This window comes from Lingula anatina, chromosome 3, assembly GCF_051362555.1.
Source record: "Lingula anatina isolate TDL-2025a chromosome 3, LinAna3.0, whole genome shotgun sequence".
Classification (NCBI taxonomy): domain Eukaryota; kingdom Metazoa; phylum Brachiopoda; class Lingulata; order Lingulida; family Lingulidae; genus Lingula; species Lingula anatina.
Genome location: NC_141769.1, coordinates 2289971 through 2311685, shown reverse-complemented (window position 1 = coordinate 2311685; position 21715 = coordinate 2289971). Strand labels below are relative to the sequence as shown.

At 35.4% G+C, this 21715-nt stretch overlaps 1 protein-coding gene and 1 long non-coding RNA gene across 2 annotated transcripts in view; both read left to right on the top strand.

Moving 5' to 3' along the window:
- Positions 1-18864, top strand: part of LOC106164185 (TNF receptor-associated factor 2-like) — a 51524-nt gene extending 32660 nt beyond the window's left edge. Inside the window, exons 6-11 of the mRNA XM_087007602.1 lie at positions 7461-7565; positions 8435-8599; positions 9350-9430; positions 10391-10477; positions 13071-13737; positions 15353-18864. Coding sequence (XP_086863728.1) covers positions 7461-7565; positions 8435-8599; positions 9350-9430; positions 10391-10477; positions 13071-13737; positions 15353-15666 — 1419 coding nt within the window. The 3' untranslated portion in view covers positions 15667-18864. The remainder of the gene's footprint in view (positions 1-7460; positions 7566-8434; positions 8600-9349; positions 9431-10390; positions 10478-13070; positions 13738-15352) is intronic.
- A 141-nt stretch (positions 18865-19005) lies between these two features.
- On the top strand, positions 19006-21526 carry LOC106180396 (uncharacterized). Its single transcript, XR_015333562.1, has 2 exons — positions 19006-19940; positions 20164-21526. It is a non-coding gene; the product is annotated as an uncharacterized LOC106180396 (long non-coding RNA).
- Positions 21527-21715: the final 189 nt, after the last annotated feature.

Below are 21715 nucleotides of genomic sequence, written 5' to 3'. Positions count from 1 at the left end.
AATGTGTATCGTGTTTTGTAAATACCTTATATAAAATTGTTCGCAGGTCGTTGTATAGGGGGCATGTTGTGAGAAAGTGTTTTTCGTCTTCAATTTTGTCTTTAGAACAGTAATGGCATATTCTGTCGGTCCGAGGAGTGTTATTGTATCTGCCTGTTTCAATGTGAAGTTTATGCCCACTGGTGCGAAAACGGCTTAGGTTTTTTCTTTTATCAGTATCGTGAAGAAGGTCTAAATATTTTTCTTTTTTGAATGTATTTTTGAATTGGCAATATACTCTGGATTTGGATTTGTCTTCAAGCTCACTGTGCCAGTTTTGTATGTACCCACTTATGATTCGTTCTCTGAACATACTTAGGAAATTTATGTCAGGATTCTGTTTTAGCCATACATCTCCAAATCCGTTTTCAAACAAGAGTTTCATAATACCTTCACTCCATGACAGGTTATCATCGTTCAGGTTTGGCAGGCTTTTTGTTGTGAGTAAATTGTAATAATGTAATTCATCTAGGTATGCTTGTTTGAGTAGGTTGTTTTCGTCTGTGCGTAATATTTTGAGCCAAAATTTTATTAATTGTATGTTAATTTTTATGTAAACAGGAATCCTTCCAGTCTCTCCTCTTACTGTGTGGTTTGAAGTTTTTGGGTGAACACCTAAAATTTGTTTACAAAAACTGAGATTTAGCTTTTCCGATGGAGATCTGTCTGTAAGAGGGGTATATCCCCAGACTTCTGATCCGTACGTTGCAATTGGCATTATGATTGTATCGAAAAGTTTTTCCTTGAGGGATGATTTAATAGGGCTGGTTAGAGGAAAGTAACTTTTTAGAGCAAAAAAGGCTTTTTGTGCTTTTTCTTTTAATCTTGTTTGAGCTGCAGTGAATTTGCCAGATCTAGTGAAAAGAATTCCTAGGTAGTTGTAGCTAGACGAGATTGTGAGTAGTTTACCGCCAATGTTAAATTTGTGTTTGCTTTGAGTGGTGCCGTCCGTGATTTTTCCTTTGCTGTTGAAAATGACAACTTGGGTTTTTTTAATGTTTATCGAAAGTCTCCATAGTTTACAATACGTTTTTAGACAATCCAGGCTATATTGGAGACCTAATGGGCTTTTCGAAAAGAGAACTAGGTCGTCAGCATAGAATAGCCCAGACACCGGTTTGTTATTGATCAGAGGGGGGTCACTTTTTGAATTGTCTATACCTCTTAGTAAATCGTCTACAAATAGGTTAAACAAGAATGGGCTTAGAGTATCCCCTTGCTTGACACCTTTATATGTGGAGAATGAATCGGTGATGCCCGAAGGGGTTTTAACACAAGCCGTTGCATGACTATACATGGTTTTGATGTTTCTATAAAATTTCCCACCAACCCCAAGCTTTAACAGTTTATACAGGAGACCCTCTCTCCAAACACAGTCAAACGCCTTACTGAAGTCTATAAAACATGTGTACAGCTTTCTTTTAGACCTAGCGAATTTTGTTACAAGTGACTTGAGAATAAATGTGTTGTTTGCAGTACTGTGATTTTCCCTAAATCCTGCTTGATGGGGGAGTGGGACGCCCTTCTTTTTGCATGCGCTTTTAAGCCTGGTTAGCAGGAGTGAGTTATATAATTTTCCAACACAACTGGTTATGGAAATTCCACGATAGTTGTCTGCTTTGCTGGGGTCGCCTGATTTGAATATAGGTGTAATAAAACTTTTATTCCAAACATCTGGATATTCTGCTCTATGGAAGACGGCATTAAATAGTTTGTGAAGAATTGGTGCTATTATTGTTTTACTGGATTTTAACATTTCATTTGTGATTTTGTCTTCCCCGGGTGATTTATTGTTTCCTAGGGAGTTGATTCCCTTAATAATTTCCTCTGTGGTAATCTCATGATCTAAGAGACTGATGTTGTCATTGTTTGCCTCCATAATTGGGAGCTGGTATTCAACATTCTCTTTAAAGGTGTTATCGTAATCACCGCCGTCGGCATTACTGCTGAGATTTTTGAAGTGTTCAAAAAATATGTTAGGGTCTACATAATCCTTGGCATTTGAGCTTGTGGTTTTGTCGTTTAGTTCTTTAATTGTTTGCCAAAATACTTTAGGGTCAGTATTTTCCATAGATTCAAGTTTTTCAAGAAGGTCTGACTTGTATTTATGCTGGGCTTTTTTACAGGCTCGTTTGTATTTGTTCATGGCAGAGTAGTATGTGCCTGAGACTACAGGGTCATTGGGGAATTTACTTCTGGATTTGCTGAGTGTTTTAAGTTCACTTTTCATTTCCTTTAATGTTTTGTTGTACCACTTTCTTTGATTGGTTTTTCTTTTCTTTGTAGAGTACCTGATGCATTTTAGTGATTTTTCAGCGGCTGTTGCCATTATTGAGTTGAACTGGTCAACTAAGTTTGTTGAATTAAGAGGGCTTTGGTTTTGGAGGTCCAGTGAGTCGTTAAGGTTTTTGATAAGTCTTTGACATTCTGTACTAGCAAGAGCACTTGTGAATTTTTCACTAGAATCTTTGGACCAGGTGTATTTAGGTGGTTTGGGTTTTAACTTTTTTTCTTGACCTTTTTTGTGGGTGATGTTACATGGCAGCATATAATGGAGGGGGCAGTGGTCTGAGTGGGGGGTTAAATCTTCAGCTTTCATATAGAGAATATTGCAGAAGAGCTCAGTACTACATAAGACGTAATCGACAGTGCTGCACCCACCTGGTTGGAAGCTGGTAAAATTCCCTAGTAGGTCTCCTGCTTTCCTTCCATTAAGGATTCTAACAATAGCTTCCGGTTAGACTGTGTTTTAAAAATGCCAGCTGATTGGCTGTTTACGCATCAAATAGCCAATAATATCACTCGTTAGTAATGGCTTTGCACACTCCACTCTACACTTGACCTATTTTCGACTAAAATAGATTTTCCGCAGCGTGTTCGTCTGCTCATGCAGCGACCATCCGACCATGCCTCCGAAAAAGCAATTATTAATAGAAAGCTAACAGACAATAAAGAATATATTTAAGGTGAGACAGAGTCAAGCCGAGTTAGAGAAAACTTCTGAGACAGTAAACGCTGTGACTGTCGTTGAGGCTGAGAGTGAGAGTGACGCGGATGAATGTTTGACGGAGGCAAAAACGGAGTCAAAAAGGAAAATCTGTTCCTTCAAACAACACTGGACAAAGCTCTGTGCTTGGTTAAGGTATAAAAAATGAGGATGGGACTGATTTCATGTATTGTGATGCATGTACATCGGCAAATAAACGTAATGGGATTGTGAAAGATCCGCGGATATAGGCCTATATCAACTGAAGTAAACTCGTCACTGTCATATTGCTGAAATAAAGAAACTTGAAAAAATAAAAGTAACAAATTGTCAGTTTTGTGGTAACCTTTATCGTAAAATGATCACTGTATATGTAGAATGGGAACAGAAAGATGGGAAGGAACTGGAGGGTATGTAAAATGCTACAGAGATATCTGTATTGACCCATTAGAGCCTGCGTCATCAAAACAAACGGCAGCCATTCTGGAGGGAGACCGGAATCGTCTGCTGCGCATGAACAAGCCATGTCTGTAGTTCAGTTTTCGTTTTCTGTATTTTCTTTGATATTTAACCTAGCAAAATGATGAATTACTGCAGGTTATTTGATCGAGAGAAGATAACTAACTTTACAAGCGTTCACAGGCTGCCTGCAGTGGTAACAATCCATGGTGAAGGAACTAAAACCATAAACGGAGGAGAGACGGCGAGGTGGCTTTGAATCAAGACTCTTCGGAAAAGTAAAGGATAAAACTAATTTATTTTATAGCAAAGCGGTGCAGATTTTACCATAAAAGAAAAAACAGTAGAAAACCAAAGACCTAGGTGTGTACATTTGGGGCGCACGTACACTACATATATATTTAAAGTAGTGCCCAAAAAGTTTGGGTGGAGAGTGTGTTAATTTGTTAAAACGTGTGGAAATACCCAGGCAGGGTTTCGACTTTTATAATGAAGACTCACCTATTGCCTTGGGTGTAATTTGTTATTAGTTACGGTGCTCTCTAGATTTTATCGGCTGTCACCTACCTCTTTAATACCTGGTTAGCATTATTGCCAATTAGTGTCAAGGCTATATTTGTACTGTACACAGCTGAGCTGGGCCAATTAAATCATTTACCTGTATGAGGTGCATTTGGAAGTTAGTGGCTTAATTTTCGATTTGGTGTAGTGATAAGAGTAATTTTATTTTGCAAGTAAATTTCTACCTCAGGTGTAATTGACATATAACCTCATGAAATAAATTTGCACTTTCCTCTGTAAAAATGTTAAATTCTGCTCCTTTCAACTGTAATGTTGTAAGTTACAATACGAATAAAAATCACTATTGTCATCTTTCTATTAATTTGCATTTAGGAAATTGACTGGCATTTCCCACCAAGCCACACTGATTGGGCGCAAGTAAATTATCAAAAAAAAAAAAAAAAAAAAAAAAAAAAAAAAAAAAAAAACAGAAATGAAGATCAATTCATGAACTGAATTATTGTTATTTTACATTGGACATCATAAATATATAAGTGTGAAAAATGCCTTGCTTCTGTGAATGACTGAATAATAATAAAATCCTAACATGTTGCTTATATGAATGGTTGCATGGTGAATAATAAACTCTCTCAAACAAGTCTTGTTACATGTACTTTCTAATGAACCAATATGAAGTACAAGAATGTTGAAATAATTTCTGACAGCTTCACGATGTAGAGATAAGTCATAACTGACAGCAATATTTCATGTCATACTTTATGACAATCCTGCATACATTCTTCCTTGAGTCCACAAGGGTTTATCCTGATGATCAGCTCAAATTTCTCCTTAAATCTATCCTTTATGAAAAAAAGTTGCTTCTATGTAAGGTTAAACTTATGATTACACATTAAACTCTCTCAAACTATAACTGTTATTACCCAATGAACAAGAAAAATGAAGTACAAGATAACTGAACTATCTTCTGACAACACGATGTTGGATAAGTAGCATTTGGTAGGATTTCATGTTTTTAGACTGTCTTGAGTTCATATTGGTCGATCCTGCTGAGCAGCTGAAGCTTCAGCTTGTATATATCCTTTTCCCTTTGGTGTACTTGATCTCGATATGAAGTTTATTTTATTTTATTTGGTTCACTTATATTACCACTACTATTCCCTGTCGTTCATTCCCTCCAGCATGGCCGCGGGACTAGTGTTACGGAGCAAATATGACGTCACTGTAATGGGTTAATATATATATATATTATTAAATGTATATTATTAAATATATAATGTTAAATACTTGTTGCTAGGGTAATATGCTCCCTAGCAACTGTTGCAATGGTTTACTTGGGTTTTTAATGTCTTTAAATAGTATAGTGATAGTTCTGATGGCTTGAAACATTATTAAAAGCCTTTTTTAATCATTTAAACTGAACAAGAAAGGTCCAGTTAGCTTGTTACTAGTAAGGTAAATCACTTCCTTAGCAATGGTTGCTATGCAACGCTTTGAAATTTTGGGCACTACCCTTGAAAATGATCAGCATAGTCCAAAGAACATTTGTGCCAAGTTTCATGCTTTTTCCACCTTTTGAGCAATTTTTGCACCTGTCATCTAGACTATGACATTGTAGGAGGATCTTAGATGGTGGTGGAGGCCGTCCCTCCATTTGATGAGCTCAGCTGTCCTGTTCAGTGCCTCAGATTCCACTCTGTTGTTCTGATGGTCTATTGGTTGTCTCCAGGTCTTGCCACATGTCAAGCCCATCTGTTTTTGTTTGTCATGAGACTTATAATATATGTGATCATTACTCATAATTATGCACTGCAGTTTGTGTATACATGATTAAGTGCAGCATGACAGAGTTGTAATTTACAGAAATATGTTTTCTAGGTGTATCCTGATAGAGCTGTTATGTACATATATATATATATATATATATATATATATAACAAGCGTGAATGTGGAACAGAGTGCTCAACAGTCCGGAGCATTTGTACACAATTAAAATTAATAAATAAATAAATAAACAAAAGACATGCAATAACCCTGACTCCGAGTTTCATGGGCATACCCAGAAGGTGTGCCCAATCGTCAGGAGGTTTATTTGAAAATGGTTATATTAGCAGCGTGCGTCACATCGGTAGGACTATACAGGGACGACGGCTTAGCCGTGATGAAATCTTGTGGTGGAAGCGAAGCTGACAGCATTAGAAAGGATCTAGTCAAGCTCTTCAAAAGTTATTACCTTAACATCACTGTATCCACCAACGATAGAGCAGTTAACTTCCTTGATGTTAACCTAGACTTAGAATCCAGGAAACACAGGCCGTTCGTAAAACCGAACGCCCAGCCGATCTATGTTCACAAACACTCAAATCACCCCCCCCCCCCCCCCGCAATAATAAGGAACATTCCTAAAGCCATCGGCGAAAGATTGCAATCCCTTTCGTCTGACGGAGTGGTAGCAGAAGGATCAGATAACGTATATACGACGGCGCTTCAAACCGCGGGCTATACCGTAATGTCGTTGGGTAATAACTCTAAAGCAAGCAGCTCTCGTTCCAGAGAAAAGAAAAAACGAAACAGGAAACTTATTTGGTTCAACCCACCATACTCGAAAAATGTATGAACGAAAATCGGGCATGTATTCCTACAGTTGCTAGACAAGCATTTCCCTCGTGGAAGCAAGCTTTACCGATTATTCAACAGATTGACTGTAAAAGTAAGTTACTGTTGTATGAAAAACATACAGCAAATCATTCACGGTCACAATAAAAAAATTCTCAAAAACATGTTAGTTAACACTCAAGATAAGAAATGTAATTGTAGAGCTCCTAGTAAGTGTCCTTTGAGAGGGGAATGCTTGTCTAGCAACATTGTGTACCAAGCATCAGTTACTACTAAGGACAAATGCATGAAATATATAGGACTTTGTGGTGGCCAATTTAAGTTGAGATACAATAATCACACCAAGTCATTTAGAGACAAGAAATATGCTGCAGATACTGAGTTAACCAAATACATTTGGAAATTAACAGAAAATAAAACCCAGTATGACATTAGATGGGACATCATAAAGAAATCAACGCCGCAAAGGAGAAATCAGCACCTATGCAATCTTTGCTTAGACGAAAAACTGTTGATAATGATAACACCAGATACTCTGAATAAAAGAACTGAGATAATTACCATGTGTCGGCATAAAGTGACGTAACTAACACGGCATGCGACGTAAGTGTGGTCACGCTGTGTATGTAAAACGGCTAATATAACCATTTTCAAATAAACCTCCTGACGATCGGGCACACCTTCTGGGTATGCCCATGAAACTCGGAGTCGGGGTTATTGCATGTCTTTTGTTTATTTATTTATTTATTAATTTTAATTGTGTATATATATATATATATATATATATATATATATATATATATATATATATATATATATATATATATATAATGTTTTCTAGGTGTATCCTGATAGAGCTGTTGAACGTGAAGTCCTGAGACTAGATGTGGTCTGCACAAACAAGGGAGATGGCTGCCCATGGGAGGGGAAACTAAAGGATTATGAAGTAAACAAAATTTCATTTGCAACGACCTTCTTATTGGAGTTTTTCACCCAAGCTATGTATAATATAAATGTAAAAATGTATAAAACACTACGGAAGATGAATTTGTCTACTAGTATGTGAAAAGTTGGATTTGTGCAGGATTGAATATTTTAAGACTGCAAGCAAGCTCTTAGCCATATTTGAGTTAATGAGGTACAAGAGCACACTGATAACACTAATATCTCATCACACACTCATAATATAATATGAAATAGTTGAAAAAAATGATGAATCAGAATTTACAATCCTTTTGAAAATTCTCTGTTTTTAGTAATCATGACAAAAATCTAATGCAAAATATTTCCAGTTCAGCTGTATGATTTCAACTAGTATATCACTATTGATGAGACTGTTGATTGCCTTTGATGGAATAATCTGCTTAGTCATTTAAGTAACCAGACAGTAACATTCAAATTCCACAATATAAGTGTTGCCATTTGTTCCACAGCATACATGTACTATTAAGTACCACAAGTACAGTAAAAATGTGGTATCCACATCTTACCCTTACAGAACATGAAATGTATACTCATTACCAACTTAATCATTCCTGCACACAGTATACAGTACACAGTCTAGTTAATACTGCCACTCCAAGTTCAATCTCTAACAGATAAATCTTTTCAAACACAATCTTCTCTTTATAACTGACCAATCCCATCTCACATAATACATTTGTTCAGTCTCAACAAGCACAATCTCTGCAGCCACAACACATTGCTAAGTCACAACAAGCACAATCTCTCCTAGCACAATTGGTATTTTTCTCAACCAGTTCTGTCTCACCTAACACAGTCACCATCAAAACTTATTTTGATCCGTTTTCACAGGCCCATGAAGCAGAATGTGAGTTCATCAGGCAGCTTTGTGGCAGGTCTGGTTGCAAGGACTTTGTATACAGGAAAGATTTAGAGCGTCATCTCAAGGAAGACTGCTTAATGAGACCCGTGGATTGCGAGTATTGCAAAGCTGAGCTGGTTTTTAAAGACGTAAAGGTAGCAGTAGATGTTTTTTCTCTTCATGTTCTGTGCCTTTTATTTGATATTAGACAAGTATAATGTTTTAAAGCCTACTTTCATTTGAAGGGAACGTTATAAGAGAACATCAGATACACAAGCAACATCGTGATTAATGTCTTTAAGACCCCATTCCCAGAGATTAGATCGATCTACTTTAGATCGACCTTACTCCCTGGGGGTTCACCTTAAATAGCTGTCAGCCGAGCGGGCACGAAAGTTAATTACCCCCTTACAGCTTGTAGTAGGCGGGACGGACATTTAAGCCGGATTATCTTACAGTAATCTAGTGAGACTCCCCACAGGGATAGATCGATCTAAAAGCTCTGGGAATACGCCCTAAGGCAGCTTGACTATCATGATAGTATTTCATTGATATAACTGACTTTTTTTTTTTGTTTCAAAACTTGTCCAATTTTTCACCTCCACATAATGGCTTTAATATTACTAATACGTTTTTTTCAAAAATTTACAATGACTATCATGATGTTATAAATGGGCAGAATAGAACATTTTAGGTAACTTACTGCTTTCATTATTTTCCTTATGATTGTAAAGGCTTCCATAGATCCACCTACTTTACATTTACCCCCAGATGATATAACAAAATGTATTAGTTTTGTTTTCTAGATATCTTTAGCTGTAGCCTTATAGTTGCATGTTGGAGCTTAAACGTATAATATTATGAATTTCATTATTTATATTTTCTATCACTATTACTTATCCCAGGATCATCACCTCTCAGATTGTCCAGAGTTTCCTGTGGAGTGTGATCAATGCCACATGGACAAGATCTTCACACGATTACAGGTGAGCGTTATTGTATCAGATACGAGGGTTGATTGATAAGTAGTGAGCCTCATATAGAAGGGGTACACATTTTACAAGTATTTTTCTTTATTTTTCAACATAGTCTCCTTGAGTATCTATACACTTTTGCCAGCTAGTTTTGAGAGCCTCTATGCCACTTTTATAGAAACCCTTCGCTTGGCCGTTCAGAAACCCCTCCACTTCACGTATGATGTCATCTTCTGACACAAAGTGAGTACCTGAAATGGCCTTATTCAATTTGGGATATAGAAAATAGTCAGAGGGAGCAAGATCAGGCGAATAAGGTGGATGTTCTATCAGTTCAAAGCCACACTCATTGATTGCAGCCATGGCAATGACAGACTTGTGAGCAGGGGCATTTTGCAAAAGTCACTTGCCTTGCTTATTTGAGAGTGCTACCTCGTCGACATAAACTAACCAAATGACACCAAACTTCGGCTACACACCTTTAAATAGCCAGGGAATAGAAGGGCTGAAAAGGGATATCCCTGCTTAACCCCTTCCACACGAGGCTCACTACTTATCAATCAACCCTCATATATGCAGGGTCCCTGCAAAATGCACATTGTCAAGTACTAAATGCAGAGGAACACATTTAATTTGCAGTCATGTCACCTTTCTCAATCGGGTGCAGACTTTAATACACTAAATGTGTCCTTGAAAGGCATTCTCAGATATAGCCCATTATTGATTGTATTGAATATTTCAAGGAAGGATGGAAGGGGGAAGGGTTGAGGGTTATTGTTCTTAGTATTATCCACTATTAAGATTTGAAAAACACACTTTTTTTTTTGTTAATCGCAAAATATTATGTCAGTAATGATTTCCAAATTTGAAATGAAAGAATATGTGCATGAGATAATTTGTGTAAGATAATTATATAATTATAAAGGATAAACTACGAATTGCACTCAGAAATGATATGATACTTTCTTGTAGCTTAAAAATCATCAAGACTTAGTCAGTGGTGATTGTCCTGTGAAGTTGGCCCTGTGCTCTTTTGCATCTTTTGGATGCACCAAAAAGGTAGGGTTTTTTTGTACAAACCTACTATGAAAACCATGTCAAAATTGTTGTTTTTTGTACACAATTTATTACTAGCTTTGTTCTTGTTGACATTTTCCATTTAGTCAAAAAAACATTTACTGGTGAAGGTAGCTGCCATAAATGTTATAGAAAAGTAAAGGTTGCCTAATGTGAATACTCAAATGTTTAAAGACAACATGGTGCATTGTATTATAGTTTGGTAGACAACATGAATATATATATATATATATATATAGTTCTCGGTACCCAGTTATAGATAGGTTGAGGTTACTCTGACTTTGTTATATATATATATAAGCTTTTATGTACAGACACATCTGTGTCTGTACATATAGCCGTCATCTGTGTCTGTCGTCGCCGTCACCGTGCACTTTTACCGATAACACCATAAGTGGAAAACTGTTTTTTCTTTTGGTATGAAATTTACAGAACTGATTAATATTCATAATACATAGGTCAAGTTCAAAAATCAGCATGATCAGGTCACTTTTAGGGAATTTATGCGGTTATTTCAATTTTTTTTCAGCATATATGCAGCACTAATAACACGATAAGTGGAAAACCATTTTACCTTTGGCTTAAAACTTACAGAACTGATGAATATTCATAATATGCAGGTCAAGTTTGAAAATCAGCATGATCGGGACATTTTTAGGGAAGTTATGCTGTTTTTTCACTTTTTTTCACTTTTTTTCAGTTATATTCAACACTGATAACACAATATAAGAAAAACAGATAGGCCAATTGTCATTATACTCACAGGAGTGGTCAATCTTACTAAAACGCAGGTAAAATCGAAAATCAACATAATTAGGCCATTATTTTAGAAGTTATGCTATTTTTTCACATTTCCTCAGATTTAATTCTCAAGCATGTTAACAGTCTCATTATTGAACTAATAAGATATGTACAAGTGTTTGTTTTCACATTTCCTGCATCTTTACAACATAGTTGATTATGTAAAAATGATGGTAAACTTGTTATCTTGTATTGTGTTATAAAGTGTCAAAAATGGAAATACACTCATATCATTGCAGTTTGTCAGATTCAATCATCCACTTTGTTCAGAATCTCAGAATGGAGGCAATTAGACATTTAACACTGTTCTTTTGATATTTTTCCAATCTCATCAATTTTCTTAGTTGATCATATAAAAATGGCAGTAGTAAACGGTTTATTTTGTTTTATGTTAAAAAAGTTTTAAAAATGGAAATAAACCCATTTCAGAACAGTGCCGTCTTGTTTACATTTAGGCATTTTCAAGGTGTGACTTTGCAGTTCCATGGGCCTGAAGACCTTTGTAAGTCACGTTTTCTGAATGTCCATGTTACTAATATTTTATTATTAAAAATTGATGGTAATTATACTGTTAAACATTATGTAATATTGCATCAAAATTTGAAGAAACCCCTATTTTGGGCACTGCTCCCATGATGACCATTTAAGTAAAATCATGTCACTTACTGTTCTCAAACTTACAGGAAAGAAACATGGGAGTAAAATACAGCTTCAGTAGGCAATGCAGTCTGTTTGGTATTTTTTTTTTCTGACAGTTAAATAGTTTTTTGTGAAATTTAAATTTTTTCACATATTGGCATTTTCAAGGTGTGACTTAGAACCTCCACGGGCTTGAAGACCTATGCTTGTCACATTTTCTGAAAATCCATGATACGTTTATTTTATTATTAAAAATTGATGGTCATTATGCTGTTAAGCATTATGTGATGTTGCATCAAGATAGAGGAAAACAATTTTTGGTGCTGCTGCCATGATGACCATTATGGGAAAACTGTGTTTCTTATGACTGTCAAACTTTCAAAAAAGAAACACAGGACTTAAATGCAGCCTGAGTTGGAAAAGCAGTCTAATTGGCTTCTTTTTCTGGAAGTTATACATTTTAGTGAAATATTCATTATTAATGTTTTGGCATATTCATTGTGGGACTAATGGTAATCAAATTTTCTACATGTCCTTGCTATTTATAGTCAATAATCAAAAATTGGTGATAATTATTCTGTAACTTATTATGTAATGTTATATCAAAATTGACAAAAATCTTTTTGCACTGCTACTACAAACATTATGAAAAGAAAACTGTGTTACTTATAATTATTTTTAACTTTGAAGTATGATATTTAGGATTGGCATGCAGTTCAAATTAGAAAGCCAGCTCAACTTGGTTATCATTTATTATTGAATTTATGCAATTTTGTGTAAAATTTTCATTTTTCTCATTCTGGCATTTTCAAAGTGTTACACATTTTACTTACATTGGTATTACCTGTTGAGCATAATTAAAATTTGATGTTGAATTTGCAGTTAAGCATAATGTACTATTGCATCAGAATTGACAGTAGCCTATGTTGTGCATGTTATTTTCTGCTTTTTGTCTGTACATTTGACAGCTTTGCTGCCTTGTCTACATTGCAGTCATGTCTGGTTTTATCAACATGCACATGAGTAAAAAGCCCCATCAGATATATTTTGTATTTGCACATGTATCAGTATTGTATTTACTTTATTTAAATAGTATATTAGCAAACTGTGAAGACAGTTATTTTGATTATTTCAGGTAAAACCAGAGGAAATTGATATCCATTTAAAAGGCAACCTAAGTGAACATGTGGATCTTTTGTTCTGTAAAATGGAGGAGGTGCGTCAACAACAGGCAGTGGTCAATGCCCAGCATCAAAATGGGGAGGCTGATCACCAGTTTGTTTTTCTGGAAAAAAAACTGCAAGATCTGGGAGGCACCTTGACTGCACTGGATGGACAGATAAAGCAAGCTGAACGAGGTCAGGGTCCAAGACCCACGCCTGGACAAAGCCGGGAGATGAATGAGGTTAGAGCCATGATGGATGAAAGAGAGAGAAAACTCCAGGGCTGTGAGGAAACCATCATAGATCTCGCCAGGAAACTGGAGGTCTTGTTCCAGCAGATTGACTTCTATGAGAGAGAGCGGCAGAAGAATCAAGAGATGTTGCAAGCAGGTGCAAATAAAATCACCATGCTTGAGAGATCCCTTGCCTCCAAAGATGACACCCTACAGCTAAATGATACTCGAGTTGAAAATTTGGAGCGGGCAACCTACAATGGAATCCTGGTTTGGAAGATAACTGATTTTGTTCGGAGAAGACAAGATGCAGTCAATAACAGAGTGCCCAGTTTTTACTCGCCTCCTTTCTACACTTCAAAAAGTGGATACAAGATGTGCGCACGGATTTACCTTAATGGGGATGGTAGGTTACAATCATTTCAACCTTTTTGCCCTTTATAATATTACAAAGAATATGCTTGCTTATAGGCTGTGTGTGTGTGTGTGTGTGTGTGTGTGTGTGTGTGTGTGTGTGATCTTTCATTTTGAAAACTCAAGAATTATCCTTTCATTTGTTTTCATTGAACAAATAATGTTAATGGAAATGGATTAATGTTGATTCACCGTATAGATCTTGGTAATAATAGAAGTATATGTATTGATGCACCTAGAAAGATCTACAATAAAGTTGTTAAATACAATCCATTGTATTTAACAACTTTATTGTAGATCTTTCTAGGTGCATCAATACATATACTTCTGGAAATGGATTATAAATGGTAAACTGTCATTATGTTTAACAAACAAAATGAGTACAGATTTTCAGATTTGTCATTCTGATGTGAAGGTGTAAGCCATTAACTTTACAACGGAATTATTGAAGAGAGTAATAAGGGAAATACGTCATGCATATGAAAATAGTTTATTGCCGTTGTTATATATGAATATAACATGAATGTGACATCTTAAACACTGTGTTGTCAAGTAAAATGAAGTGTCTGATACAAAGTATCAAATGCAGCATTCACGTGCTTGCTTGTTTACACTGACACTGACAAGTCGAGGTCAGAAGTGCACAATTTTTTCTGTAAAATATTAGGCAGTTTTAATTTTGATTCAAGCTGTATGGTCATTTTCTGAACATGTATATAGAAGCTACGTAATATTTCTCATCGGAAAATCAGCCAGCAGCTTTCCAAGTTCAAATGAGTGATGTCACTACACACTTCCAGTTTTCGTCAAAATCTAAGCATTACGTTTTGCAGCACATTCAGAGCGTTCTACCTCGAAATATACGCAGCCACTTTGATTGGAATATACAACACTCGTTCTTTACATGATATATCTGTATCAATCAAACAGACTTAAGTACATACGAACCGAGCATCGGTGGAGCGTGGATTCCCAGTAACACATGTAAACCGCTACTACTAGATTCTTATATGACTCAAATAAATTTGACATGCCAAGGGATAGACTGAATAGATCACTCGATCAGCCATAAAAGACCTTAATTTAGACCGCTCCTTTCTTTAAATTTATGGTTGTAAATTTAACTTACTTCCGTGACCTACTTTCCTGCCCCATTGACATATAGCATTAGAATGCCAGCAGAAAAATCTGTTCAAACATCATTTTTGGGTAAAATCAAACAATGCCTTTTGGTAATTCTCTTAGTTATACTACTTGAAACTATATGCTGGCATTTGGTTGGTTTTTGTGACAAAAAATTGACTTTGTATGTATCTTTAAAGACAAGTTGATTATGTTTGTTTATCTTAAAGATAATTGTTTTATTTCCTTAAATTGATAAAACAGACTGAGCTGTCATTAGAAACGATTGACAATGTGCTGAAATTGCGCAAATCATCAAATTACGTAACGACCGATCTACCTTAATCACTTCTTTCTTTCAATTTTGGTTTGTTGAGTATGAAATATTTTCCCTGTTCTCTTATTTAATACATTGTATTGTACCAATCTGCTTGAAAGGAATATACTTAGAATTTTCACAAAAATTATTAAACTGTCAATTTCAGGTATGGGAAAAGGGACACATATTTCCCTCTTCTTTGTTATCTGCAAAGGCAGCAATGATGCCCTTCTTCGTTGGCCCTTCAGACAGAAGGTCACCCTGATGTTGCTGGACCAGAATAACAAGGAGCACATCATTGATGCCTTCAGACCTGATCCAAGCAGTTCTTCATTCAAGAAGCCAACAAATGAGATGAATATTGCAAGCGGATGTCCCATGTTTGCGACTTTGTCACAGCTGGACAGCCCGTCACATGCCTACATCAAAGATGATACCGTTTTCTTTAAGATAATAGTTGATTGTGCTGATTTGCAGTAAAATGTGATTGGATGTGTTTTCATCCTTCACTGGTTACGTGTACATCCAAACAGGGGCAGATCCAGGGGGTCCCCAGATGGAAGCCCCCCATCCCCCCCTGTGACCGGGCATTGTTAACAACACCTGTCTTCAGGGAAATACTCGTCCCACTTGTGAAGCGGGTCATGAAAATGATGGTCGGTGAGGAAAATAAATAGATAGAAATTATAATCGTCTTCTGTTTGAACGTTAAGTAATGTTAGCACATATTGTACACAGCAAAATAAGATTTCAAAAGGAGTATAAAACTTGCCTGAAACACGTGTTAGGCAAAAATTGCAGCTTATCTTGTGTAACACTTCTGTTTAAAATGCAATACTTTTGGTAAGATGAAAGTTTTGGCAGATGCCCCAAACAATCGAACGATATAGGTTTCCATTGCTATATTTTAATCAATTTGATGAAAATGACATTTCCATGAAATTAGTTAATTAATCTTGGTCGCATTGTTTGGCATATTACCATATGAACAAAAATTTATATTAACAGGATTGACATTTGATATATTTGAAGATTTATGATGATTTTCGTATTAGCAACATGTCTTTTTCCTTTAGTAATTGAAAATTTCCGCTATAGTTGGGCATGCAATCAAGTTTACCAGGCTTGTAGGCAAAGCATTATTTAATACATCTGCTATCCACTGTATTGTAATTATAGCTCTTAGTGAGTTTGAGTTCTATTTTCTTTGCATTTTTGTTTGTGTTGCATACATTGTATTCAATTGTATTATACCAATACTAATACCAGTTATTTTGTATTTAATCATTATCAGTTACTATGTTATAGAAGTAACTGTGACTTATATTTGACAGGAGATCATGGGTTTGAAAAAACTTATTACTTATGCACCAGAGCTGTAAATGTATCAGTTTAATTTATTATATAAAAATCCCTTAAAATAAAATTTAAGATTTTATTTGTAATTTTCCTATAAATATCTACCATACTTGTGTCTTTAAATTGACACGAAACCTATGGGTAGCTAGTAAGACAAGAGTCTTTTGTGAAGAAGAAATAATTTGAAATTCATTGAAAATTGGATTACTGCATACTCAGAGACACTGAGCACAAGAAGTTAACATTCACATGTCTCTGCACTTTGTCACATAACCCAGCTATAGAGACTGGGCAGTGGGACCGTATCACTAGAGAGGATAGTACCTGTGTTTGCTGGGTGTCAGTGCAAATAGCAGATCATGTGTTGGGCGAATTCCCCCTGACTAAAAGTCTGATAGAGCAACATGTATATATATGAGCTTAGTGTAGGTCTTGTGGAAGCTGTTTATTGAGCTTGTGTGTGATACATAGATCGTGAATTATACACACCATGGTGCTGATATCAGCGCCGTCAAAATTAGGAGTTTAAGGAAGAAACGTACGATTTCAAATTGTATGTATAATAAATAATGGACTGCTACCCCCTACGATTCCCTATGGCTTGCCATGCTATCTTGTTTACTGGGCTCATGGGCAGTGCATTATTTACTACATATACATGTATTATAATTCACGGAATAGCAGTATACTACATACACGTGTATTATAATTCAAGGAATAGCAGTATACTACATATACGTGTATTATAATTCAAGGAATAGCAGTATACTACATATACATGTATTATAATTCAAGGAATAGCAGTATACTACATATGCGTTTATTATAATTCAAGGAATAGCAGTATACTACATATGCGTGTATTATAATTCAAGGAATAGCAGTATACTACATATGCGTGTATTATAATTCAAGGAATAGCAGTATACTACATACACGTGTATTATAATTCAAGGAATAGCAGTAAACTACATATATATGTATTATAATTCAAGGAATAGCAGTATACTACATATACATGTATTATAATTCAAGGAATAGCAGTATACTACATACACGTGTATTATAATTCAAGGAATAGCAGTATACTACATATACATGTATTATAATTCAAGGAAAAGCAGTATACTACATATACGTGTATTATAATTCAAGGAATAGCAGTATACTACATATACATGTATTATACTGCTATTCCTTGAATTGTTTCAGTTCTTTGTTGCTTGTTTTTTTTTGTTTTTTTATTTTTTTTTGCGTTCTTATTAATGTTTGTGTTGGCATGTCGTCAATAGTAGAAAATACATACTTAGCTTTAGAGTTGTTATATGCGACTGTTGTAATATATGTTTTGTTATGTTTTAGGGGGTGCTTTTGTTTGTGAAATGTGAGTACTTTCACTCTACTTATGGCAAATAAGAGACTAGCTTCCACCCTCGTGATATATGCCTTGAGCACCTCTAACTGAAGCTGGCATATCTACATATACTACATATACGTGTATTATAATTCCAGAAATAGCAGTATACTACATACACGTGTATTATAATTCAAGGAATAGCAGTATACTACATACACGTGTATTATAATTCAAGGAATAGCAGTATACTCATATGCGTTTATTATAATTCAAGGAATAGCAGTATACTCATATGCGTTTATTATAATTCAAGGAATAGCAGTAAACTACATATACGTGTATTATAATTCAAGGAATAGCAGTATACTACATATGCGTTTATTATAATATACATGTATTATACTGCTATTCCTTGAATTGTATTAGTTCTTTGTGGCTTTTTTTTTTTTTTTTTTTGTGTGTGTGTGTGTGTGTGTTGGCATAACGTATATAGTAGAAAATACATACTTAGCTTTAGAGTTGTTATATGCGACTGTTGTAATATATGTTTTACTAGGTTTTAGGGGTGCTTTTTTTGTGAACTGTGAGTACTTTCACTCTACTTATGTCAAATAAGAAACTAGCTTCCACCCTCGTGATATATGCCTTGAGCACCTCTAACTGAAGCTGGCATATCTTGTATTAGCTTACTTTTCACTTCTGTCATATTTAGTAATTGTCATTACTATTTTTGACATTTAAAGAACTTGGACAAAATTCATATTTCTGATTTATAGTTTATGTATATGTGAATAAAATTATTATGTTCAGATAAAAAGCAAGTACAAATAAGTCTAACACTTAGCCAATGTTTGCCACTTGTTTGTAGTATTGTCACCAGCAGCTTTGAAATGCATCTAAAATTTCTTACATATTTATAAGCTTTAGTAATCACAAAGGCAATAAATGTTGTGGCAAAAGACTGTTCTGTTTCTTTATTCACATTGATATGCATCTTTGTGAATGTAAAAAAGTGCATCATATACAAAATTAATATGACCCTCCCCCCCCCCCCCCCCTACAACCTGTGACCTCCAAAAAGATTACTATGAATGGCTCTCTGTCCCAAACAGAATGTCTCAAAGTACTTAAGAAAATGAAGAATGGAAAATCTCTTGGTTTAGATGGCTATACGGTAGAATTTTATAAATTCTTTTGGACTGATCTAAAAGAGCCTCCGCTTAGGTCACTGAATAAATCCTTTGAAGTACAGTCAATGTCTACATCTCAACGCCAAGGAATAATCAAGTGTATACCAAAGGAGGGGAAGGAGAAAGTATTCCTTAAGAATTGGCGTCCATTTACTTTGCTGAATGTTGATTACAAACTTGCTTCTGCTTGCATAGCAGCCAGAATCCAATTACACATTGACGATATCATCTCTTTTACACAGGCTGGATTTGTTAAAGGTTGCTATATATATATATAGGCGAATGTTCCAGAACTATTCAAGATATCATCCATAAAACAGAAAAAGATGACATTTCAGGAATTTTACTAATGCTAGATTTCGAAAAAGCTTTTGATTCTGTAGAGTGGGCATATATTTTGCAGTGTCTTAAATTTTTTAATTTTAGTGAAGATATTCAAAACTGGTTCAAATCCCTTTACTGCAGTGGAAAATAATGGACATCTAACAGAATTCTTTAATGTCACTCGGGGTGTTAGACAGGGTGATCCTCTGTCCCCTTACATATTTATTATCTGCATAGAATTGCTCAGCGCGGCGGTCAAATTTGATCCAAACATAAAAGGGATCTTACTGAATAACTCAGAATACGTCATTACACAATGGGGAATACCCGCTTTAAGGGTCTGCCGCTAGATGGCGTGGGGGTGAAAGCAGTCCTTCTTAAATCTCGCAGAATCTCGCTCACGGCTTTACACCAGAGTTTAACATGGAGCGTGTGCACGCGTCGCTGACAGTGAACCAACTCAAACGCAATTTACTTGAATGTGGTGCCATAACATCTGGATGAAAATGTGAATTGACTGAAAGGTATGTGTTTTCTTTTCATTTAGTGCTTGAAAAACAAGAATGCTAACTATTTTCCTTGAAAAAAATCGAACATTAGTCGAGGTGTGTGTGTCAAATCTGACATGTTATGTACATGTAGACTACTGTAGGTACGAGTAGGCCTACGCTCATATTTTGTTTTAGTAGCACGAAAGACGAAGATTTTTTATGCTTAGTAAATGTACTTATTTTTTTTCTTTATAAGGTTACCCAAAGAAGGCCCATATATTGGGGGCAAAGCCTGAAACTGTCGATTTCAGGACCCCAGGACAGCCAACTTCAAGAGCAGGATAAAATGATTACTTCAGGAATCTTACCCGTCACTTCACATCAGCGGCAAAGATTGATGTAGCCACCAGTTATGCCTACCCTAAAGCTGACTTACAGGCGGCTGTGATGGACAACAACTATTGCCAAGTGCCATGAAAACAATAATGCATGGATAGAGGGAATGATGTAAGTGAAAACAGAGGTCTAATATTAAGAATCAGGCCCAAATATGAGAAAGAATTATCAAACTAGGTGATGTGTGACATCATAGAAATATAAAATTGTATCTTAACTATTTAATGCTGTAACCATCTACCATGCTTTAATGGGATATGACTATTTCAGGTTGAGGAGCAAACAGCGAAGGATACTGAGCATAGCAAGTTACAACAAGGAAAGAGCGCAATCTGACACAAGGAGAGACAATGGCGGATCACTGCTTCCAGATTTGGAGAGATAATGTCAGCTACAGAGAAGAAGTATATGAACAAACTGTATGAATAATTGTTGTGTCCAAAACCATTGCAGACACATGACAGTTGGACCCTGACCCGATTTCCCCTTTTTGGAATGTGTATCTCGTGCACGAATCTGGGCCTAAAGAAAACCCGCGAATACTATACTAAGTTAGAAGGCCAGATGTTCATTACAAATCGCCCATTCTGCTATTTTGCTGTGTTTACATTCAAAGATCTGTTTGTGGGGTTGATTCATTCTGACGCTGGATATTTTTCTACATGTATTTTGCCCAGGATAACTTTTTTTAATGAAAAACACTATAGGAAGTATGTGTCAACCAGTTTATAGAAAGTACCCCTGTATGAGATGGTTTTAGCTGCAATCATAATTTTGAAGTGCAATTTTAAAAAATGTTTTCACTAAAATGAAATAATTTGGTGGTGCTATATTCTTTACCAAAAGTACTTATGTGTTTATGCTGTTTTTAATAATATTTAACTGTAATGAAAAAAAACCCATGATGCTATTTTGTAAAGTATTTTAGCGGGATGAAATAAATTGCTAGTTGTATTTACAGCAAATAATTTGGTTTTTCTGCTTTTTAAAGAATTTTCAAAGTGATGACATAATGTGGTGGTTCTATTCAAGTAAAATAATTCATAAGTACTATTTTGTAAAAAGGAACAAAAAACTGTTAATTTGTAAAATGTTTGCTTTCTTTAATTTTTATTTCTTAAACTGTTACAAAAAGTTTTCCATACCTACAGTAATCCATTGGCTGAGAAATTGCAGCTATATATTCAGGAAAGTTATAGCACAAATAAATTATCTAAGTATTATATGGTTTCATGGTTTTTACTATGGACTGAATAATTATTTTGTTTAAATAAAATATTTGGTTTTGCTGCTTTTTAATGAATTTTCAGAGCGATGAAATAATATGGTGTTTCTACTCAAGTAAAACAATTCAGAAGTGCTATTTTGTAAAAAAAAAGAACAAAAACTGTTCATTTATAAAATGTTTTCTT